Consider the following 25,187-nt stretch of genomic DNA (forward strand, 5'->3'; position numbering starts at 1 on the left):
AGGCTAAGCGCGCCGCATCACACAAGGCACGACGGCGCCTGCAGGCGTGCGAAGCCGGGGGGAGCCGCGCGGGCGGGCGGGGGGACCCCGGCGGGGTGCGGGCGGCGGCGCCGCTCCTTCACCCGCAGCGAAGGCGGAGACGCCGCCAGGGCGCAGCGCCGCATTTCAGGGGCGGCTCTTACCCCCATAAGAAGCGGGAGGCGGGGTGGGGAGTGGCCTAGACGGCGCTGAGCACCCCGCCGTGTCCCGGGATGCCCTAGTGCCGCAGCCCCTCAATATCTGCAGCCCCGCCCGGCGGCGGTGTCAGGAGCCGGCAGTGAGCATGCCCGGCCCGGCCCGCCTCGCCGCCTGCAGCCCAGGTTGCGCGGGGGCGCCTCATGCTCCGTGGCAAGCCTCAAAGGACCTGGCCCCCCACCGCCATGCAGGCGCCGCCGCCTCCCCCCGCGCGGCCCCGGCGTGGCGGGCGCCTCCCCCCGGCGGCCCCGTGAGGCGCAGGCGCTGCAGCGAGCGGAGCGGAGCGGAGCGGAGCTGTGGCGTCGCGTCCCGGCTGGGCCCGCCGTGCCAGGTGACCCCCCCGGGAGGGCGGGTGCAGCGGAGCCCCCGCGCCCCCCGTGCCCAGGCTGAGCCGAGCCCGCCCCGGCCGGGGGAGTCCGGCCGCCACCGCTTATGCAACACATCATCGAGAACCACCCCGACATGGCCACGGCGCTGCTGGCGGGCGAGAAGCTGAAGGAGCTGATCCTGCCCGGGCAGCAGGATGAGCGGGCGGGCGCGCTGGCCGCGCTGCTGCTGCAGCTCAAGCTGGAGCTGCCCTTCGACCGCGTGGTCACCATCGGCACCGTGCTCGTCCCCATCCTGCTCGTCACGCTCGTCTTCACCAAGAACTTCGCCGGTAAGCACAGCGCGGCCCGCCCGGGGGAGGGGGGTACCCGGCGGCCCCGGGCTCCAGCGCGGCTCCCTCCCGGCCACACGCCCGCGGCCCCTGGGCAGCTTGGCTTAGCCCCCCATCTCCGCCGCCCGCGCCCGCGCCCTGCCGAGCCCCTGGGCCAACACGGTCCGCCCCCTCCCGCGGCTGAGGGCTCCTTTAGAGCCGCAAGGACCCTTCTCCCTCCCTGGAGTAGTGACCTTGCAAAGGACGCCAAGACCCCGTTAATTAATAGGCCCCGCATGAGTAGAGGGACCGCCAGCTTCCAGTCTAGATGAAGCTGCTGTTTTAAAAAGGAAGGGGCAGAAGGGACCAGAGCCATTGACTTCAATGAGCATTTTGGCTGGGGAGTAGGAGCCAGCCCTTATCCTCCTGTGAGTTTTATTGATTTTTTTTTTTTCTCCTGATGGGAGAGTGCAAAGCCAGGTGTGAAGGGCCAGGCACTTGCAGAATTATGTTTTGTTTTTTTTAATGGAAGATAATTTTATAAACCATAATGTCTTCCAGTTACCTCTGTATTCTTTGTACTTGTAAGCTCTGGATTTGCAGACATGATTAGTGATTGTTACTGCATTGAAGTGGTATGATGTTTTGGGTGTCCAACTTCAGACACCTTCAGAGGACCTCAGGGCATCCTCTGACAAGTAGGCCCTTCACAGTGACTGGGTTTCAGAAGCCAGCATCACTACTAGTACCTTTTGAAAATCTCCATGCAGCTTGAAGGCTAGAGGGGAAGGAAAAAACCCAACCCTGAAGAAGAGAGGAGCCCAACTTGCAGTTCTGTGAGAGATCTGTAGGTCTTGGGTCTTGTGGGTGTCGAGGCAATCTTTGGGGGAGAAAGGGGTAAGGGTGGGGCAACATGAGCTTGCTCCTCTTCTATCAGCGCTCTCCTTGCATGCAAATAGCAGTGAGCCACCTCCTTGCCTCCAAATCCTGTCAGAGAGCCATGTGGCTAAGGCAGAGGGATGCTCAGGTCCATAGTGGATGGCCTTCAGCAACGATACCGTGTTCTTGTGAGTCTAACTTATCTGCTGATTTCAACCACCCCATGCTTTTGTTTTCCCTCCTGGCTCAAAATTTTTCTACCTTGAAAAGAAAATCTGCCCTTAACTCTGCATTTTGAAGTTATTTTTCCCTCTGGATGGTTTATGTGTGGGATGGTCCTAGAAGAGCCAAATGACTTTTTTTGTATGCCAAAAACAAAATCATTGGAGCCAAGTCAGACTGTGTATGCTAAGTTCATCTTTGATCACAAAGCAGGAGCTTATGATGAAAGTATAGATCTTAACTACAAAGAACATCCTTATATCATTTTGGGAAAATATAGAGCCACATTTTTATCCGGGGTTTCTGAGACTCTCAAAACTATAGAATGAAAAAGAAAACTAAATGATGCTGCAGGTGAAAAAGAAGAGAGTGAAAATAAACTTCAATACATGCTCCTTGTGGAGTTGATGTAATTAAATAGCATTTTTGTTGGGTGCCAAGTCAGGATCTGCCTCATCCTGTGGGGACTCAATCCTGCTCCCATTGAAGTAATGAGCAAAGCTCCCATTATTTTTAATGGAAGCTGGATCATACCCTAGTATCTGTTACCAAGGATGTATTTACTCAGACTTCGTTGCAAAATTAGATGCGTCCAGAGAGACTGTATGTTGTTTTGCCTTTACTAATGATGTTAGTCCTACTGAATGCATGCCTTGCTGCAAAGTGACATGTATTAATGCATTGCTCATGCTGGTATCAGGTGTCGCTTTTTTTCTTTCACTGACATTTTCTAAATTGAGTTATGTTCTTTGCTTTGGATGCTTCTCTTTACTTCCTTGAAAATTAGATAGTAGATGTGAAAAGTCCATGCTGGGTGATTTTTTTTTTTTCCTGTGCCATAGCTGCTCCTTTGCTACAAAGGGTCTGCAGGTTCACAAATTCTGCGTTGTTCCCTTGCATGCATCCTGATACTGTTGTAGAATAAGAAAAGAGAACTAATGCTTCCTATGAATTGTGATTCCTGTAATAACTTCCATAACAAGCCAGTGGCATCTGACTAAATGGAAAGGACCCAGTGAGACGGGTCTCTCCAGAGTCGGCCTCATCTTATGCCACAAATACTTGGAACAAAGTATTTGGAACAAAGCTGTGCATGTAATCAAGAAGATATAACCATGTTGTGAGCCAAACACAGTAGTTTCTTGTAACATTTAATTTAGTGTAGGAACGGTTTGTGTGTTTATATGGAGAGTGAATCTGAGCCCCATAGACCCCTTTGCATCCCCTTTATTTCTATATTCATGACCACGCATGCAATAAATAGGAGTCAAAGCCTTTATGCAACCTCGTGATAACAATGCACCAAAACAACTTTTTGACTGGGCAGCTGGCTCATGCAGTAGAAGTGATCTGCAAAAAGGAATATAGGAATAAAACCTAGGTTTCTCAGTACACGATTTCTTTTGGTATAGGAAATGAATACAGAGAACCACAGGTCTATGTTAGATTAAAAGACAAATCACCATTGTCATGACATTTTATGATAATGAAGATTGCCAAGAGATTATTTCCTTTTAATCTGAAATTGTGTGAGCCATAGCATAATTTATTGTGAACTGTAGTTCTTTTAAGGGTAGAGAAAATTCTTCTATATTTTAATATTACTGTTTTCATTTCAGGAGCTAAATAATAGCTTTAGGTTAGAATTTTTGCTAGCTATTTACATAGTTTATTTTTCACTTGTACTAATATCTGAGTGCTTTTATCTTTACATCATTGAGAAATTAGAATACTATTTACCATTTTAATCATTGTATTAGCATATAAAGAAAGATGCAGTAGTTTAGCAGGCACTGACTTAAATTGTATGCTAATTAGCTTACCAAAACAAAATGTAGGTAAGCTTCATACCTCATAAACAGGTTTCAGTATGGAGTATTTTTAATTTTAAAGAAGTATCTATATTGTCACTCTGTGAACTGTGACTTTGTATCAGGCAGAGACTGCCATCTTGGTTTGATTTTGCAGATACAAGAAGCTGTAATGAAAGCAAGGCTTTTGAGGACTTAAATAATAATTTTCCCAAGCTTTAGTGCTAGATGGCAGGGCATTTGAGATGAAAGTCACCTCTGTGCAGAGTGGCAGGACAGTACCTATGTACATTTTCTATATGCTCTTGAGAATTACATTCCGGCCCTATTAAAGTTTCTGGGAATTTTGCTGTCAACTTCACTGAGACCAGCATTTTACTCAAAAGGTTAAGGTTGTGAGTTCAGTGAGATATAGCTCCTGCACTGGTTTTGTGGAGTGGAGTGAAATTCATCCTTTGTTTATGTTCCTCAGGGCATATTTCAGGAGAGACATGAAGAGCCTTTTGATCATATCTGGTCTCATTTACATTTTAGTTGATGACCTTTTCAAGTATTTAATTTTTTTCCCCAAACAAATTATAATGATTCCTAGAAAGTAGTCTCCCTGAAATGTCAGTAAAATGGATATATATGGCACAAGATCACTGTAGTGATAATACAAAGGCCTCCAAGAAAGATAGCTCTTAAAGTACAAAACTTTTTGGAAGCTCAGGAGAGAAGTGAAAACCATATGAGCCCTCTCCCCCTTCTGTGAAACTCATCCTTTCCATTCCAAGCATATGGAAAGATTAGATTTCACATAGAATCTGACTTTGCCCCTATACAAGTGAGTAGGCTCCTTTGACTTCAGTGGGCATGTGACTGGGCCTATTGTTTTGAAGATTTGTCTTCTAAAATTGCAAAGCATTCTGCGGTAAGGGAGCGAGTGGGACTGGAGGAGGGGTAGATGCTGCCCAGGCAGGGCAGGGCATGTGACAGAGCCATGAGTTGTTTGGGGGCTTCTGAGTGCTGCTGCCACCCAGCCCGAGCACAGTCCCAGCCCAGCCTCCCCCTCCCCGCTCCTGGGGAAGAGCCCGGCACTGCCCCAGCCTGCCCTCATCCCACACACAGATCCGGGGGGGCACACGCCCCCATGGCTCCCCTAAGGGTGAGTGCAGCAGTGGGAGCTGCTTTCCACCCCTCCTCATGCCCTCCAGATGAGCTGCTCATGGCACCATCCCCCACCCCAGCTGTGCACTGCCTGCCCCTGTCCCAGCCCCCCTCCTCCCTCACCGTGGGGGCCTCAATCTGCCCCCAAACCTCCCTTCCTTCCCCACACCCCTCCCCCACAACAGACTTATCAGCCAGATGCTGCTTTCCAAGCTGCCAGGCTGTATATTGGCATTCGGATCAATATCAGTCAATATGGCTTGTTCATAATTGGTATTGGCCCAAAAAGTCTTTATCAGTGCACCCCTAGAAATACATCTTGTATCTGATAATTTTTTCATCCTTCCATCCACTTCTGAATTTAGCCATGGAACCAACTGACCCACACCTCAACCCCAAGTACAATATGATTAGTAAATAGTTACATGCCCAGAGGACAATTTCTACACAATACTTTACCCTTAGGTCAGTTGTTTGCTTTGTAACCAAATTCAGAGGGCTAAAAGAGAGGGCTACAAAGTTGCTTTTGAATAAAGCTACTTACAGTGGGCACGCCTACACATGCAATTAATGTGAAGCAATAAATTCTGGAGCTTATTGCTCCAGGCTATGCCGTTTGAACGTGCACCCAGGATCACAGTGTGTTGAGCCAGGTGGGATCAGTCCTGCCTGGCAGAGACCCCAGGGGGGTCAGTCTGCAAGCCTGAGGCTGTTCGACCCCAGTTCGGTATGCTATGGAGGGGCTGGCTAAGGCACAAGGGTGTTCCAGTGTGGGGCTAACTGACAGGGGCAGCATTTACACGTTTGCTCATGTGGCGTAAAAAACTCTACAGCAGGACAGTACTTGTATTTAGTTCTTGTATTTAATTAGTACCTGTATTCAATTAGTTTACTCCAGCCTAATAGGGATGCATGTGTAGATGTCCCACATTTACTGCAAACATGGTTAGTCTACTCCCCAATAAACATTTCATGGGACACACCCAGAAATGCCTAATACTCCCAGATGCTGCTAGCCCACTTTTAAATGAAGAGAAATGTGATCCTCTGTTACAGTCTTAGGTAGGGCAGTGCGAAATTTCGCCAGGTGTTTTATTTTGAAGATGTTTCGAGCTCAAAACAGCAAATTCAAAATGAAACAATAGCCTTCAAAATGAAACAAGGGCAATCAAAACATTTTGAACGTTTCTAAATATTTTGAGTTTTGAAGCTGGGCTTACTTGGCTTCAGTGCTGATCCCAGTTGGCATCCAGTGCAGATCTGGGGGCTGCGCCCCCCCCCCAGGAGGATTCTGGCACATCCCCCAGCCTCCTGGGGGTGTAGGCCCCTGGATCTGTGTGCCAGATAAAAGCATGCTATTGCTGCTGGCTGGGACCACCAGCAGCATCGCTCTTCCTGGCGCTCAGCATGTGCTGCGCCCAGTGCTGGTCCTAGCCAGCAGCAGCAGCCACATGTCATCCGGCAGGTATATCGGGGACCCACCCACACCCCTGGGAGGGCTGCAGGGCTGTGCTGGACTCCTCTCAAAGGTCCAGGCCCCCAGTCTGCCTCCTGGATCACAGGAAGCTGCTGCTGACCCCTGGGACCGGCACTGGGTGCAACCTGTACCCAGTGCCGGGAAGATTGGTGCTGCTGCTGGCCCCAGGCAGCAGAACCAGCCTCCTGTCATCTAGCAGGCAGATCAGGGACCCACATCCCTGGGAGGAGTTCAGCACAGCCCCTGCAGCCCTCCTGGTGTGAGTGGGCTCACATTTCACCATTTATACACCTGCATGTGTCGCAGCACTTCGCGGATTAATAGAGTCTTCTCCAAAGTGGCAGAGCTCCAGCGTATTGGGGGACCAAAAATCTGTAAAATTCCCATTGTTGACTTGTATCATTTTATTTTTGCAAGGTGGTTTAAATATTTATTAAGTAATATTCCACTGTGTGGGTGAGGCCCAGCATCAACATTCTCATTTGTGTCCACGAGAGACTTGCTGACTGAGGGAAAAGCAGGCCTCAAAATGGAATGCTTTCTAGTTTGTTATACTCCACTTCAATTGTCAAGGCATTGAAATATTTCATTTCCAGTCTTTCAAAGAAATCTTTAGGATGGATGAGGTCAATTTTCACGTGCTGCCAAGTCACATCAGTTTTCATAAAACATAATACCCAGTGCTTTTTCATCACAGTGAATGATTGTTTTTATGTTGCAGGCAACTATTAAATATCAATTTTCCCCCTCAAAAGCTGTAAAATACTTCTAATAAAGCAGAAAGTTGGCAGTCACTTGATTTACATTTTAGTAAAAAAGCCAAGTTTTGGCATTAGTTTTTTCTTTATTAAATTAAAAAGCAGTGCCTTCAATTTATCAAAAATTGCTCACAAATACTGTATTTCTATGTCTCTTAGCAGTTACGTAGCTCAGCCCTGTACTACCCTTCTGCTACACAATTCTCATGAGGAAATAATGGAAGGAGACAGTAAGTTAAATGACCAATGAGTCAGTTCAAGTTTTATGTTTTAATTCCTGATTTGTAATCATTTCTGCATAAATTATGCTTATTTTACTGTGTAGTGCAGTATATGCATGAGTTCAGTGTCTCTTTATGCATCTCATTATCTACAATATGTTTTAAGTAGTGTATGTTGAGGACTTATTTAATAAATAATGACGTTTTATTTGGTATCTCTCTGATCAACTTTTCCTAGTCATGTTTTTGCTTCAGGATGTGGGCAGCGTATGCTACACCCACACAGTTATGCATAGAGTGGCTTTCAAGAAGTATTTATTTTCAGAATTTCTCTCTGACTGCACTTGGAGCAGCATATAACAGTACAGTGGAAGAGAGTTGGGTTTTTTTTTTATAATGTATTGTTAAGAATACTGTGCCAGATTCTGTCATGTGTACATGGAGGTATAACTTAGGGGTAGAAATTGGCACATAGGGTGACATTCGCTCCCATACAAAAGAATTGTATAAGCACTTCAGCACTATTTAAGGCCTGTTATTAGACTGGACCCTTATTCTGCAAACAGGATGAAATGAAGAGTAATGGATTTAAGCACATGCTTAAGTGCTTTGTAGAATAAGACCATTATGGAGAATGTAGATGGTGAAAGCCCGCACAAGGCTGCTTTTCCTCCTCTGGTTTGGAAGGATGAGCGGGGAACTTTTTATCTAAGACCTAAAAATAATAATTTTTGACTTATAGACAGATGCAAGACAGCTTTATTCAGCAAGAAGTGCATAATTCTCTAGCTGAATTCTTCGTTAAATTAAAACTAAATCCAAGGAACTGATTGAAGCTTATATTCGGTAACTGTCCTAGTGCAATTTCTAGAGGCTCTGTACACATCTACCCCTTGGTTCCGTATTTCAGAAAATTCATCCTGTCTTCTTGTCTTGAGATCCCTCTCTGTGTAATTCACAACTTCATCCTTTCAAATGTCTTGCACACAATGAAGACCAGAGGTGAGTGAGATTTAGCTGAACACACACCTAGAGCCAGTTGAAAGAATTCTCATGGATAACCTACATAATTCATCTATCTCAGTGCTAGGTTCTTCCTTAATCAAAAGGAAAACTGGGGTTTAAGTACCATTACACTTAGGATGCAAGTGCTAGGAAAGTGGTTGCATTTTTTTTAAAGCAACCCAAGGAGGCTTGATACCTTTTTCCAATTAGTTTTAATTGGAATTGGGCATCTATATCCATAGACCAAGGGTGGCCAGAGTTAATTACCCTGGGAACCACATCTGATCCTCCACTGACGTTCAAGAGCCGGGTGCAGGGCAGGGAAGAAAGGGTGCTAAACAACCTGGAGTGTAGATGACACCCACCCCCCGCACTACTGAGACACTTCAGTTTTCCCCATGGGGAACATGCCCCAGGGTAAGCAATATGGCTACAGCCCCCAGCCCAGCACCTGAGCCAGCAGTCCTGGAGGGAGAGAAAGAGGGAGGAGGGCAGGCTCGGGGCATGCTCCCCAGGAAAAGCTGGAGTGGTGGGAGGCGCTGGGCTGCACTGTCCTCCAGAGCCGAGAAGTGGGCAGGGCCTTGGCCAATTTCTGGAGAGCCACAAGTACTGTCCCAGCAAGCTGTATGCAGCTCACAAGCTGTGGTTTGGCCACTGTAGCCATAGTCCCCAATAAAACTCAACTTTAAAAAGGTTTAAAGCTTTAAAATGATTTCAGTAATTATCAGTCTGGCCATTGAATTTCCCAGGTTTCTCAGTAGTACAATCAATATGCTGCATCAGCTAATTACATATATGTTTTATTGTAGAAGGTATACTATTTCTCAGTAGACCAGTGTGATTCCTTCTGAGATTTTTTTTTATTTCACGTATGTCACTAAAATCAGAGGAAATATTTCTGTTGTCTTAATGGACTTTGGATCTGGTCCATACTAGTACTAGCATTTGAATTTGGAAGTATAGTGCCTCACTTAGAACTGTAGCAGCAGCTTTCTTTCTCACAGACATACTACATTGGTAAACTGTGAGAGCAGCACTGCACCCAGGCTCTTGTTAAGTACTTGTCATTCATATGGTACAGTTGCTACTCCTGGGGCACATCAAGTGCAGAACCATTTATGTGGATGTGTAAGTAAATATTTCCAAGCCATTTAGGGGGTTGAGATGCCTTGCAGGATCCAGTGATATGAAGATACCAGTTTGGAAGGGATACCACAGCCTTTTCCTAAAGCATAGAGCAGAAGCAGTGAGCAGAACGGATCAGGAGGGTGAAAAGCTATCCCCGGTGGAACTGTGATGCCCTCAGTGCATCTGTTTGTTGTGCTTATGCTGTGATCATAGCGCAGCTTTGGCATGTTGCAAAAGCAGTGTCTCCACATCTGCAGTGGCTAGTTTTGTGGAAGTCACTAGTCCGGACATCTCTAGGTGTTCTTTTCAACAGTGATGAGAAGACAAAAAAAACTACTCAAAAGAATTAAAATAATTTACCCACCTTAGGAGCTTATTATATGTAGGGATCTACTTGATTCTCAATTTCGCAATTTTCACAGAACCAGCAAAAAGGCAGTTTCCACAGTCGCTATGAAAACTGGCGTTCCCCACAGTTGTGTGTGGAATCAGGGTGGGGGAAAAAACCCTTATTAAACATAAAATACTGGCTCCCCAGCGGGAGCCAGCAGCTGCTGCGACCCAACCTCACAGCCTGCTTATGGGGAAGCCGCTGGCAGGCGGGCAATAGCCAAGATGACAGCTGTGCCACCCCTCCCACCCCCCACTACTTATTGGCTGAGAGGCCTACATTTTGCATGGTCCTGCCCCTCTCTACCAATCAACAGTGAGGGGCAGGGCTCCATGAAGGACAGTCCTCTCTACCAGCCAGCAGTGGGGGGAGGCTCACCATAAAAAGACCGTGAAAATGGTGCTGGGCACTGCAAGCAGCCTGTGATTTTTATTTTTCCTCTGCACACTAAGTAAATCCCTAATTATGTCATATTTCTTTTTCTAAATGGAAAGTATTCTTGAGTTACGCTGTGACAAAAGCCCAACTTTTATACTTACATTCTCCATAAATGACAATAAATAATGCAGTACAATCAAATCTCATGTTTTACATAATTTTTCACGCTTGATTCTGCTTGAACTGTGAAGCCAGCATGGCCTGCATATAACAAGTTGTACTTGCTGTGTCATAGGTTCCTGCACAAGCCCAGTTTATTTATAGGCATTCCTGTGGCAGGCATGTGGTTGCTTTGGGGTTTCCATCATTGAAGGAAAATTTTAATTGGCAAAGATTTATTTTCATTGATTTCATTTTTCTTAATTTCAGGAAATATTTTTTTTTCCTTGTTAGATGAAATTCACACCCTGCAAAAGGCCTGTGTTCTGCTGAAGCCCTCAGATGACGGGTCGACTTGGAAGTAGATACTCTACTTCCTTGGGTCTCTTCCTTGGGTCTCTTGTGGGTGAATTTCCCCTGTTAAATTTTGAGTATTGATTTTTCTTCCAAAATGTCAGCTCTGGTTCTAAACTAATTGAAATTGTCCCTTTAATTTTAATATCATGGGAAGCAACATTATATGAAGAAATGTACATGTGAGAATGAATGTAACCAGTGTCTCTTCTGCCCAGTGGTCTCTTTTTCCTCCATGAGTTCTATATAGCAGAGGAGGAAATGACTGAAGTGAGATTTAGTAGTACATCACCATGGAACATATATGTATAATTACATTATCACCATCCAACCTGGACATCACACATTGCATGATAGCTCATTATTGAGAAAATGTCACCCCATAAAGCAGCCTAAGTATTTCTGGCACTCCCTACAGCAGGTTGTCATTCTGAACTAACCCTATCAACCAGACCTTTTATTTTTCAATGAGGACCCAGATGTAGGTATTTCTCTTCCCTGAGTTAAGGTGACTACACTGGGGGAGGTCTTAAAAGGCACTATTGAGGCCTTTCAGCCTTAGCCCACTGGTAAGTGAATTTTAGCAAGCACTGTATGGTTAATTTCAGGGAAAAAAAAGTGATGCCTGTGATATATGGTTAATATTTTTGTGCAAATATACACATCTGTTTGGGAGGCTTTAATTTATAATTGCATGTAATATAAGGTTATTTTGTGTAGATTGGAAGTGTATGCAAATACAGCAGCAGTATAACAAGGGAAAGCTTCCATATTTATAAATATGGGGCCTCTTTCTGAAGCCTTTATTTTGCAGTTACACACATGGGTAGTCTAATAGCTAGTAATCATGAGAGCTACCTATGACATCCTACCTATCTTGGGTAAGGTGTGTAGAATTAGGGACATTATTAACAATCAGGTAGTCCCTTTTCTTGGTTTTATTTAACAGATTCTTTTTAAACAGGCACACTGGAACCAGAGAAAGGGAACTAGAGATCTATACCTAGCCTTGCTCATCATGGGGATATTGCGCCTCAGAAAGACAAACTGAACCATCAGGCATGAAGTCCCTATTCAGACTGAAGAAAATATTTTTCAGTAGAGGTAACTTTTATTTTATTAATAATAGAAGAATGTTAGTGACAATAATACTTAATGCTTACAGAGCTCAGAGCTTGATCCTACCAACACTTACACGTTTAATTTTACTACTGTAAGTGGACCTATTGAATTAAATAAGTCTACCTATGTAAGTAATGCTAAGGATCAGGCCATTGTACAGCACTTATTTTACAACTGTTCTTCCAGTATACTGACTGAAATTTTGAGATCAGTGAAGTCAATGGAAGTTTTTTCATTAACATCAGTGGAACCTAGATTACACCCAGAATTTGTGTAAATGTTATCTTAAATAATAGAATTATGTATAATTTCTATGCATATTACTGATAGGTATGGAAGATCTGATGACTGGTTAAGTAGTATATCTTTTCTTTAGACTAAATTTTTGACTTGAGTAACGTAAATATTTTTTTTCCAGAGAGAAGAGGATCCAGAGCCTTTTTCTCTTTTTCCTTTGAAAGTTATTTAAAAGCCCCAAATAAATTAGTTTGTTTCTTAAAATAAAATATTCTTGTTACACACATTCTTGTGCTTTTGTCCCTGAGTTATGTATGCAGGGTGTATGGGACATGCGTCTGTTTGTGTACAGATATGTCTGTGCTGTGAAGTATTGTGGGTTATTCTCTGTGTCCTCCTTGGGATTCTGTTTTAGACTGATGGTGTACAACAGTGGGCTCTAGTAGCTAAATTCCTAGGGTCTCGTTTACCTGTTAGAAACCTGTGTTTCAAGAACCGAAACTCCTACTTTTCAATGTTACCTAATGCATATGTATAATGAACACTGTCTTTAAAACCCTGGTTCTTTACAGTATTTCTTAAAGTCTAAGGGATTTGCATTGTGGGATGCATTTATGTAGGATGGGTTTGACCCTGAAAGATTCTGAGCAATGTGGAGATGCTGTGTTCCTTCACTTCTCACTATGTGCAGCCCCTTGTTTCAACACACAGCCTTGAAACATTTTTTACACACACACACACAAACACACACTAATTGTAAGTACATGAATGATTCCATTGGTTTCATGAATCTGTAGTTGTCTGACCTTGTCTAGGCCTCAAACTCACTGTGCCCAGTAGCAGCACCTTGAAATGCCCCACGCTTCTCCTTGCTTGCTAGTTTTCCAGTGCAAGCTGTGTAATCATGTCAACAGCAGAGAGAGGTGGCCACACTTCTTCTAGTTAGGCAGTACAATGTGTTCATGGATTGCCAATGTAGTAAGTTTGCAGTGTACACATAGCCCAAGTTGTTGAATGGGCCTTAAAACAACTATCTGTACAAGCAACACTAACTTTTGCTCAGTACTAGCCAGGACAAGAATATGTATCTTACTTTTACTTGCTTTTAAATTATTTATTCCTACTTTCTTTGTTCCTTCTTTTTGTTACAACTGATTGTTTAATCCCTTCCCCTATTATTGAGCCTTTGTTGAAGAATGCTGAATTCTTGCAAGTTTAAATGAACAATTATGATGGATGATTGTTTCTCAGGGTTCTGAAAAAGAATTTATACACGGTATACCTTTTTCATTAACAAGGTTTCTAGTCTACTTTTGTTGAATGCACTATTTTGGAGGTATATGTCAAGTAAGTAGAAAAGGTTCTTTGTCTTATGCAAACAGTGGTAAGAGAAAAGAAATATATTAATAATTTTCAAGATCTCCAAAATAGTACAGTTAATGTATTTTAAATATGTAAATTACTTCTGATTCTTGCTTATAATAACATTTTAGAAGCTTGAAATTGAAACGCCTAAGGCTGCAGTCCTTCAAAGAGTAATGTAAGTGTTTAACTTCATGCACTGTAGGTAATCCCATGGCTTCAAAGGGACTAACAAGCATACAAAGCAGCCCCATGCTTCGGTCATTCCAGAAGCAAAACCTAAATCCAGCGCTGGTTATTAAAAAGTTGATGTTTATTATTATTTTTGGTGAAAAAAATGCTGTGTTTATTTTAAGCAGAATTTACTGCTTTGAAGAAACGTTTGTAAAACTATATGCATTTTGTGAGTGGATACAAGAACAACGGAAAAAGAATTGGGCCTATCATCCTACACTCTTTTAATATAGACAGAGAATTGGACTTAGGCAAGTTTTGTCCTGAAAAATCACCCTTTATGTTGGTATAAAAAGAGAACAGATGCATGGCAACATAAGTTCCTTGAATCTGGTGTAGAGAAAAATGAGTAGAATTATACCCATGTAAGTGGAATACATTCATAGCTATCCAAGAGTAACCATTTTCTCTTAAGGCACTGATTCTCAACCAGGGTGCTATGGCACGCTGGTCTGCCCTGACATTCTTTCAAGGGTGTCACAAGGTGCCATACAATGTTAGATGTGCAAATGTGATTCACAAGATAAACCCAGAGACTTCAAATAGGAATCTATAATGTTAAAACCTTTTGTGCTATTGTGATCTTTCTGAGTTCTTTGTACAGAAAAATTGCTCTTCTACTTTTCTATAGTCAAAAAATGAATGAAAACTAGAAGTGACAGTTTCCAAGCAATGTCTTGAGTCTGAAAAGGTTCAGAACCACTGTCTTAAGCAAACTGTGTCATTCTTTCCTCCACCTCATGGTAAAGTTTTGCAATAGTTCCTACTGTGAACTGCTACTAGGTGATTGCCTTCTCATTAGAACTTTAAACAAAGTACTCAAGACTTTTTTTCTTCCTCTCTTATTATTAGCTGTGTAGTGTTGCTAGTGCAAAATGGCCACTTTGTTACCTTCTAGAAAAGGTTTCATTCAGCAGTGGATGAAGTGAGCCCTGTATAGTTGGGAGGCCATAAATAGGAGTTGCACACTTGGGATGAGTATAGGATATAACCTAGAGTTTGTACAGTGCGGTGGGTTCCACCAAGATTAAAGTAGCAGAATTTATTTTTAAAAGATGTACTATTTTTGTGTACTTTTAACCCGACAAACACAGCTGTAAAAGATTTTTTTAAGTGATTTAGTGGAACAATGCTACATGTATACATATAGGAATACAAAATTCTTTGCTAATTTAACTTTGTATGACCAGAAACATTCAATGGTATCTGCCCAGTTCTTTCTTACTTTGTTTATATGCATAATCTCGGGACTTCCACAGTAACTTATGAGTAAAATGAGCAGGCTTTGACCCATCTCATGTCAGTTGAAAAAGTCAAGTGCAAGGTGGTCAAGACCAGCAGTGTTTTAAATTACTCATATTTCTGCAAGAAGTATCAATGGAAACACCTACTGAAACTTAGCAGCTAGACTGTGCAATATTATATAATAAGGAGTTGCAGGGAGGTCCCACACAATGACATTTTCAGTTATTCATTTTGAAGGAACACTGCCCTCTGTGGCAGTGGGTTGTGTAGACAAAATCAAAGGCAGAATTTGTTCCTAGGTATAAAAAGTAGTTTTCTATGAGAACAATTGTGTTTAGCATTGTTTGCTGGCATGCAGTTGGTGGGATTGTATAGATGGAACTGAGAGCAGACTTATAAAACTCCTTAATGAGATTTTATACTAAATATGTACGGTGTAAGAGCTTGTTGTGGGCCATTACATTTAAATGCAAAAAGCTTTAGCTGCTGGCTGTATAATCTGCTGCATAAGCTAGTGAATTGAAGTGGCAGGTATGTGGGTATTAGATGCAAATATGCATATTTTTTGTGTCACTTATTGGGAATTGGCAAGAGATCTTTTGACTGTTGATAACCTTGCTGTTCCTTCTGTTTTAAGATGGTGAATTTCTACCACTCTTCCTGCCCGTGAGTGCAGCCAGGAAAGAGCACAGAGGGATGGTGGTATCTGCACATTATCCATGCCTAGACAAATCTGCTGCTTATTTCCATGACCAATTTTATGACCTTAGCAGGATCAGTCAATAGACAGGGAGAGTCGCCTCAGTCATTCCCGAAAAAGCAGTATTTGAAAATCCCTGCTTCATCCAGTGTTCTTTTAAATGCATGTTCTTAAATGGACATGTAGGAACATGGTGCTTCATGCAATTACTCAGCTGATGTTTTTCACCGCAGAGAGGACTGCGTTTCCTGGTGGCTGGAGTAATTACTTGGAAAAAAAGTTTTTGAAGTGCTTTGAAAATGTTAAGGCTAATACATAAACCTATAAGCCCAGGTTACTGCATTACATGCGGTGGTCATCCCAGTGCTGAAGCTGCCATTATAACATTCTCATAGCCTTTTTTTGTAGGAATTGTTTCTTACCTCTGAACAGAACTTTTTAAAACAGAATATGTGTTTCTGTGCCTCTTGAAAACTGAACCTGAGCAATTTCACCAAGTAGCCTGTTCCCTCTCCATTATGACATATTCACGTTTGGTTTAAATGATAGCTGTAGGTGCCTGAAAATAAAACAGAACTCACTCCAGCTGTCTTCATTGTATTATCATTCTTTAATCCAGATACATACTATTGTTATCTTTCATAATTATCATTTGTAAGATCTTGATTTTTCCTAATGAGTACATTTCAGAGAGAGGAGAATCAGGTCCATTTGTTGCCTCTGCTGTCATGACATGATTACGTATGTCTGTCTTGGTGACACATGGTCCATCAGCCCTGATGTTCTAAGTCTAGAAAGTAGATTAAGTCAAACTCATTCCTAAAATTGCTTCACTAAAACTAATGGCATTGCACTAAAGGGGACTTCTACACAAATGTTTCAGAAAATATATTTACCAGAACTTTATATTTAGTGGGCTCTACACATAGCTTGTTCCTTAATGATAATATACTATGATAGATGATGAAATCATGTCCCCTATTGAAGTCAATGGCAAAGCTCCCAGTATGGAAAGCTTCGGAATGATTCATTTTGAAGTATTCTTTTCAAGTGAAGATCTCAGAATTAATTATAATATTATCATACTTTGTATTTTATGCGAGTAAGTAACATTTATTGCAATTTCTCCCCACCACTTTGTTCCATATTTCACTGTGTTACTCAAGGAAAAAAACCCTTACTAGGTCACCATGTTACCGAAAAGGAGTATATGCACATACATGCAGATGCTACCAAAACACATGCAAACCTTCGTTTTCTTTGCATAGAAAAGTATGTCGAGCAAGTTGTGTGTGTGTGCTACTGTAGAAAGGGTTAGATCAGTAACAGCCAAGCACTTTTGCAGGAGCTCTACAAATTAGTCTTGTAACCTCCCTGAGCACCAGTCCAATCCCCTTCTGTGCCTGATCTGCTGCTCTGTTTTCTGCTTCCTTACCAGCCTGCTGGTCTGCTTTCTGCCTCCTGCCCCATGCTTCCTGCCTGATCTGCTGCTCTGTTTTCTGTTTCCTGCCTTATCTAGCACTACGTTGCCTGTCCTCCTCCCCTTCCCACCAAATCTGCTGCATGCCATCTCCAGAGGCTGCCTGTGCCAGTTCAGGCATTTGTGCTGCAGGTTGCTCACCTCCAGATTAGAGCATTTTTTCAATGTGCACCGTGTGCTTTTTCAACTCCTTAGATGGAATCCTTCTTCACTAAAATTATTGAAACGCATCAAGGAATCTGCTGGTTTTGAGCAATTCCACACCCATCAAAATTTCCCCCGATGCCCACTGGCTCCAGTTTGAGTGCAGACAGTGTGTTCATAATGGAAAAAAGCTTGGTGTTTTGGGGACACTAAATTCAACAAAGAAAATACATACTTAATGGGGGTCTTATTTTAGAGACTTCTTTTCAGAGCACCTGTCAGAACTAAAAAAAAATACTTCATTTGCTATATTTGCCACACGCAAACTGACAGGGATAAAACATAACTTGTCTCTTCTAAGACCATGTCTAGATGAAGTCTGCTGTTGACAAAACTCCATTAGACTGTAATGTCAATGCTGCAAAATCTTTACTCGTAAATATTCAGAGTATTAAGTACACTGTTAATAGGCAAGATGTTCCATTTGTTTGTCTCCATTTAAACCAGAAGTTATTTGGAGTCAATTTAACTTAATACAACCTTAAGTTTAACCTCCCTGCTGTGTCCAACATTGAATTTATTAACAAAATTTTACAGCCTTCAGCTGCAACTAATCTGGTTTTATTTATGGGAAGGGGGAAGAATTCACCTAGACAGGTCCTATATTGTATTTATTTGTTGAGGGAAGCCCTGTCATTCCAATTGTGGCTTCTGTACAGTAGGCAAGCCTGATGTTTAGTTTTTCAAAGTTTAGTGCATTCCAAGTAATATCCAGTACAATTTTTTTAATTTTTACGGACAGATTTAAATGTTTAGCTTCATTCTACCCTCTTCAGGCAGATGTATTTTCCTGGGGGCATATAAGCATGAGCAATGCAGAGTGTAGCTATCTAAGGTATTGTGAACATGAGTATCACATAGAGTTACAGTAAAGAGAAATTGATATAATTTGAAATACTTATTTTCCAGAGTTCCTTTTGTAGGTTAAATGCACAGCAGTGACTTTTCTCTCTGTTATACAGAGGAGCCAATATACTGTTACACACCACACAACTTCACCCGCGACCAAGCCTTGTATGCCAGAGGATATTGTTGGACAGAACTAAAAGATGCCTTGCCAGGAGTTGATGCCAACCATTGGCCCTCCTTGTTTGAGCATAAGTTCCTTCCTTATGCACTGCTAGCTTTTGCTGGTATAATGTACATTCCAGCTCTTGGCTGGGAGTTTCTGGCCTCCACCAGACTGACTTCAGAGCTTAATTTTTTGCTTCAGGAGATTGATAACTGCTACCACCGTGCAGCAGAAGGGCGTGCACCAAAAATAGAGAAACAAATTCAGTCCAAAGGCCCAGGAATCACGGAGAGAGAGAAGAGAGAAATCATTGAGAATGCAGAGAAGGAAAAAAGCCCAGAGCAGAACTTGTTTGAAAAATACTTGGAAAGAAGAGGGAGAAGTAACTTTTTAGCTAAACTTTATCTTGCAAGACATTTATTTATAATATTTTTAAGCATTATACCCATTACATATTTATCCACCTACTATGCTACCCAGAAGCAAAATGAGTTTACGTGTGCACTAGGGGAACCTCCGGACAAAACAAGCAGCTCCAAATTGCACATCCGAGTGAACTGTAAATTGCCATCGGTCCAGCTCCAGCGTATAATTGCTGGAGTGGATATTGTCCTCCTCTGCTTTATGAACTTAATCATTCTTATCAACTTAATTCACCTCTTCATATTCCGCAAATCCAACTTCATATTTGATAAATTGAACAAGGTGGGGATAAAGACCAAAAAACAGTGGCAGAAGTCTCAATTTTGTGATATCAATATTCTAGCTATGTTTTGCAATGAAAATCGGGACCATATAAAATCACTGAACCGCCTGGATTTTATTACAAATGAAAGTGATCTGATGTATGACAATGTGGTACGCCAGTTGCTTGCAGCCTTGGCTCAGTCGAACCATGATGCTACACCAACGATGCGTGATTCAGGGATTCAAACAATAGATCCCAGTATTGATCCAGCAGACATTGATGCCAATGAACAGCTCATCATTAAGAGACCTAGAAAGAAAATGAAATGGATTCCAAGTAGCAATCCACTCCCTCAGCCATTCAAGGAGCAGTTAGCCATTATGAAGGTTGAAAACCACAAACCTGAAAAGCCTAAGCCAGTGCGCAGAAAAACAGCAACTGACAGTCTTATAGCTCCTCTGCTAGAGTCCACAGCAAAATCCTCACAGCAATCATCATCTCAGAAAACTGAGCCAAACACCATCTCTGGTGCAAATAATGAAAAAAAGCATACACGCCACTTTTCCCTGGATGTCCATCCATATATACTTAGTAGTAAAAAACCCAAACCAGAGATTCAAGCTATTGCCTCTATGCCTACATCCAATAGTCAAGAGGGTGGATTTTTAAACCAAGAAGAAAACGTCATAGTACATGTCACCTCTTCTCTCAAAGGTACAGTATGCTGTTTCAGTACCGTTTCAGCAGTGACGAACCCAACAGGCCTTAAGTTGTTGTAAAAGGTTGAACTCCGTGATGATCAGATCTGTTTGTTCTCTCACTAGGTTTCTAAATAGCCCATAATATAAAAGCAGGGAAGCCTCTTAAAGGAAATAACTATGCTTTCTCCCACTTGCTGTATGTACCAGATTGTATCAATATATGCATTAGGATCTAGTACAGGTAGAGTTGCACAAAATATCTTTCCTTTCCACAATATTTTTGAAGTGTTAAGAAATTTTCACAAGTTATGAATCTGGCCTCATGCAAAATGTCACTTCTGCCAAGAAAGTGTGGGAGAGAGTGACTCCCAAGAATGCCATCCTTCTCTCTCAGATGTACCACACTGTAGGTATGTCACTCATTTCAGAGTAACAAGAAAACAGGAATGCCATAGCTTCTCTCATTCCTTGGGAGTCTCAAAATGGCAGAGACTCCCTATGTCTGAAGAAGGGTGATTGCACCCAAAAGCTTGCTAAGAACTTTTTTCCAGCTACTCTGTTGGTCCAATAAAAGATTACCCAAAGAACCTTGCCTGCCATAGTAGCTTGAAGCAGTGAACTCTGAGCACCAATATACTAGGTCTGACCTTGGCCAGTATCAGCTACATCTGAGGAAGGGATTAGGGATTTTGCAGGTGGCAGTTAGCTGCTCACAAATATTTCTTTCAGATCTCCATTTCTGAGAGTTGGCACATGCCCTGAAGCTAGATATTTTCCATTTCAGGTTATTGTTACTGTTTTTTCTCCTTAATATTCCGTTAAATTTCCCTTTATCCTATTTGGCCTTAAGGAAGGATGGTCTGTAGTAAAGGTGCTGGCATGGAAATCAAGAGATTTCAGGAAGTTTATAGCAAGGCACTGTGACCTGGTGTGCCTTGATTCCCCATCTGTGCATTGCAGATAGTAACCCTTCCTGCTACACAAGGTGTGAGGCACTACTGTGCTAGGGGAGCATGCATATGCATTGATAGAGATCTTGTTTATTTCTGTCAATTACTGCCATATAAAAGAAGAAATATGTCATTTCAATTACACAAAACCTGGTATGTGCATAAAGCAATGTCTCTCACCGCATTTTAAGCTAAAACCTTCTCCCCTGGGTGTTGACAGACTGATAGCTGCTATTTCCCTATGTCCAGCAAAAAAGTGATTTGAGGTATAAAAGTTTTTGTCACTTCCAAATTCCTACTCTGCTTCTTAGAGCTCTCAAACTCCCCGTTGTGCATACAGGACATCCTGCAGTCTCCTTTATCTAGTACCATGCTCCAATTCCAGCTCCAAAAGCCAATATTATTTTGTAGCCTTAGTTACCATTTACATTACAAACACACAAGAAGTTATGGTAGGTTTGAACCGCTCTTTTTACCCCTCATTCAAAAAAACACCACAACTCCACTTCTGAGTTAAGTAAAGAAGATTATGATCCATTCTTTACACTAGCTCCTTCCAATACTAGACACCAATTAACTATACATTTTTGTTTTTCTTCACTCAGAATATTGTCTTACAGTATATGATTACTATGTTTTCCATTAAAAACATCATCAATATTTTTATATTCCATCCTGTAGCCATTGTAGATGTTTGTTTAATCATAATCTTTATGTCGTTTTTTTCTTTGTTTTTCATAAATGTTTTTCCATAAGTGAGCATAGACGTGCATAAGAAAGTAGGTTTGTTGTTACTCGTGACAATGAGCTTTCAGGCTTAGAACTCAAAAAGTCAGTGCTCTCATGAATAAGTCATCATGGGTTTCTCAGAGTCTAACTAAAATTCAGTTTACAGAAATACTCCTGCTCTGGTTGAAATCAGTCCCATTGACTTCTGTCAGATTAGGATGTTGCTGCACAATGGTTAGTGAGAAGGGAAAGGCTAGACAACTCTTTTATGGTCACACTTCTCTTTTCTTTCAGACCCACATCCTGAAAAAGATGCTCTGTACTCATCTGAGACATGCAGAACTGTACCCACTGCAGGGGTGTTTCTCACCTGTAACCACAAACATATAGCAACAAGTGCTGCCGCAACAAATGTAACCCTGAGCCAGGCCAAATCAGAGCCAACACCTGCACTGAACTGTAATGCTGCTCACCCTCTGCTGCACATCAATACACTGTATGAAGATCATGAGGAAGAGGTTTCAAACCTTATAGACAACAGTATTCACTCACCAACTGAACCCAGGGAAATACTCTCCATACCCACCGCAAAACAGAGAATGATAGCAACATTTGATGAACCAATGGCAATAGTGAGCTCTGTGGAGTACTAAAGAGACTGCACTGCACAGCTGTACCCTGATGTCACCACTATACATTAGACCTTGCTATCCACAACAATGCAATTTACTGCATGAGCATGGAGAGTTTTAATACAAACTATAGGCTTTGGTAATACTTCAGATGTTTTCCAGGGTCACATCATCACTACTGTTGGTAGCATACAAAACAGAAGACTAATAAATCCAAATGGAAATACACCTTTACTGTAAACCTCCTCCCCACCACCATGTGACACAAAGTTGTAGCCTCCTGAGCTCCACGTGATCCAGACAACTTCTGAAATGTTTGTTCAGTGACACATCACAGCGATTTTTTTTGTTTGTTTGTTTTTTGTTTTTGTTTTTTTTTACAGGGTGCTTATATCCTCTGTAGATGACAATCACGAATTCAAGTTAAACAAAAAAAGGTAAGGTGTATATTCCATTTTAATGGTAGGAGTTGAGAGCATCAACTAATAAGAGGAAAATGTCAGGGGAATGTTTCTCAAGAAACAGGAACAATCTGCAGGCAAGCTTTTCTTCAGGTTTTTTTTTTGGCTCACTAATGCTGGGCTTGATGGAAATTTAGGTTGAGGGACCTATTAACACCAGCAGTTAGTGCAAAAGGAATTGAAATTCTTCAATTTCTTGTATACCTGAATGAGATATTCCCTGCCCTTTAACAAGCTTATATGTTTAATGGAAGATGATAAAATGAAGAGTTTATTTTTTTAAATATATTTTACCATAAAATTACTTCGTAGCTTTTCAAATCAGGTGTTAATTTAACAAAATGGGTAGAAGAGGGTCATTATAGCTGCTTATTTTTTCATAGCATTTCTGTGAACCAAGTTAGAAACTTTCATGGGTGCTTTATTGATATGAAAAAATCTTACAGAGCTGATAAAATATTAAACCAGCAATTTTGTCAAACAATGCACAGTTTAAGGAGGACTATGAATTTAAGCCTGCAGTATCTCCAAAGGTTAATCCAGCAAAACACTTAAGTATGTGCTTAGCTCTTGGCAAATGAGTAATTCCACTGACAGTCACTGAGACTATTCACATATTTAAACTTAAACGTATGCCTAAGTGTGTCTGCTGGGCCTGGATCCTAAAGTATGCAGACAGTAATTCTGCAGTATATGCTCTCCTTGTGATTCAAAGTCTGCCTATCTTGGCTCAAAGCACATCCTCATGCCCATCTTCCTATAACTTTGACATGTGTGATTTTTTTTAGAAAACTCTAGGGTAATTAAAACATCAACTAAAAATGTATCATGCAATAACCATTCTCAGCAAAATTATAGTGAAATAAAAGTGACTTAAAATAATTACAGCTACATTCAAAATTATGGACTTTTGTGTGTTTGCTTCAAAACTCTGTATAATGGTAGAACAAAATATACAGCACAAGTATGGGACTGAAATCTTAAATATATTTTTAATTTATATTACCTCAAACATGGATATGTGATGCCAGTATTTCATGAAAAATAGCACTGAAAATAAACATTATTCTGAATATCTTTAATGTGTAGTCTTTCATAACCAAATGACCCATCCTTACCACATGACAACTAATGAAACTTTAGGATAAGTATTAAATGCAAGTTTTTGAAACAGTATGCCATTCCAGCTTACGTATCTGATTTTGTTGATGGCAGATAATATGGTATACAATTTTAAAATAATAAAAAAGCCAATGACAGGTTTGGGACTTTATTCTGATTTTCATACCTAGATAAAATTGCACTAGTTGGACTGTATAAAGAGTACAGAATCTGGCTCTTAAACATGAACTTCCTTGAAGCTGCTTCTTCATTTGGCCTGCTGACCAGCTGTACTCTGTAATTTTCGTCTGAAATCAGCACACAGAGTATTCCTGGTAAGTATGACTGCCTGGCTTCACTATATTTGTGCACATTCTGCTGACTGCATGTACTACAGCAGGCAGAAACTAACAGATTATATTGAATATAATTTTCAGCCAAAGTACTGTGGTCTTAAATTTCAGTGGGGAGCACCTACACTGTTTAAAATAGTCTAAAAAGATTGGAAACCTGTTATTGACCACAGAAGTCAGGAAATGCCATTGGCCTAATTCACAATCAGTTTAAGAAAAAACTCCTTTGCGCAGCTGGAGTTGCAGCTGTTTAATCAGCACAGAGCTGTTTTTCCTGATGTCATGTGTTAGAAGCTATGGGCACTTGTACACATTCTGGACATCTGCTCTAATGTGCTAATGAGCATGCATCAGGGCAGACTCAATTAATCCAGTCTGCTGGAGCATGTTAATTAGTATGCTCCAGCGGCCTCCGTATCACATCTATGCAGCATCCCTGTGCTTCAGAACAGCAGCAGGGGCACTTGAACTAAAGCTCATCAAACAAGCTTTAGTTCAATGCCCCCACCGCCATCCTGAAGCATGGGACACTGAATACAGGTGATGCTGCAGGCACTTTTTAATTAGAGCGGCTCTTGGAGCCACTCTAAAGTTCCCATCCTGCCACCCTAGACCATGTGTATAGATGCCCAAAGGTTTTACACTCACAGAAAAACCTCTTGTATTGTCTTCTCGTTGCCCTTGGTACTTCTCGTTTGCCCTTGGTACATTGAACAAAATGTCAGGTTTTGCCATCTTTCTGACTGCTTCAGACTGCAGCAAGCTATTAGCTAGCTCCTGTTAGTTGTTCAGTTCCTCTGCCCAAAGGGAGTCCCTACCTTAATTAACAAATAATAATTATTAATACTATATCAGAGGAAAGCTGCTTTGGATCCAGAATGGCATACCCAAGATCCCTTGGCTCTAAATATTGCTCCAAGGTAAGGCTACAGATTTACTTACCCCATGGGAAACTCCAAGGAAACTCAGGCCCCATTGCACATCCCACCAAGGCAGAGGTGGGCAATTATTTGGGGTGGAGGGTCACTTACTGAGTTTCAGCAAGCCATCAAGGGCCATGTGACAGGCAGTCAGGGGCAGAAAAATATTAATTTTCTAAATTTTTAGGGGCCCCACAGGCTGGGTAGAATAGCCGGGAGCGCCGCATCTGGCCCACGGGCTGCATTTTGCCCA

The 25,187-nt window shown here is 41.9% G+C and overlaps 1 protein-coding gene across 1 annotated transcript; it reads left to right on the top strand.

Annotated features, from left to right (window-relative positions):
• The first annotated feature begins 250 nt into the window (after positions 1-250).
• PANX2 (pannexin 2) lies at positions 251-23,585 on the top strand. Its single transcript, XM_090042132.1, has 3 exons — positions 251-892; positions 18,350-19,801; positions 21,762-23,585. The coding sequence occupies exons 1-3, from the start codon at positions 667-669 to the stop codon at positions 22,118-22,120; spliced, it is 2,037 nt and encodes a 678-aa protein (XP_089898258.1). The 5' UTR covers positions 251-666; the 3' UTR covers positions 22,121-23,585.
• The last annotated feature ends 1,602 nt before the right edge of the window (positions 23,586-25,187 follow it).

The sequence above is a fragment of the Crocodylus siamensis genome, chromosome 4 (assembly GCF_052110815.1).
Source record: "Crocodylus siamensis isolate JL-2025a chromosome 4, ASM5211081v1, whole genome shotgun sequence".
NCBI lineage: Eukaryota > Metazoa > Chordata > Crocodylia > Crocodylidae > Crocodylus > Crocodylus siamensis.

Excerpts from the sequence above, each read along its gene's own strand:
- PANX2 (XM_090042132.1), top strand. The coding sequence starts at position 667 with ATGCAACACATCATCGAGAACCACCCCGACATGGCCACGGCGCTGCTG. Across the intron at positions 893-18,349 it reads CTTCACCAAGAACTTCGCCG|AGGAGCCAATATACTGTTAC; the intron begins GTAAGCACAGCG and ends TCTGTTATACAG. Across the intron at positions 19,802-21,761 it reads TGTCACCTCTTCTCTCAAAG|ACCCACATCCTGAAAAAGAT; the intron begins GTACAGTATGCT and ends CTTTTCTTTCAG.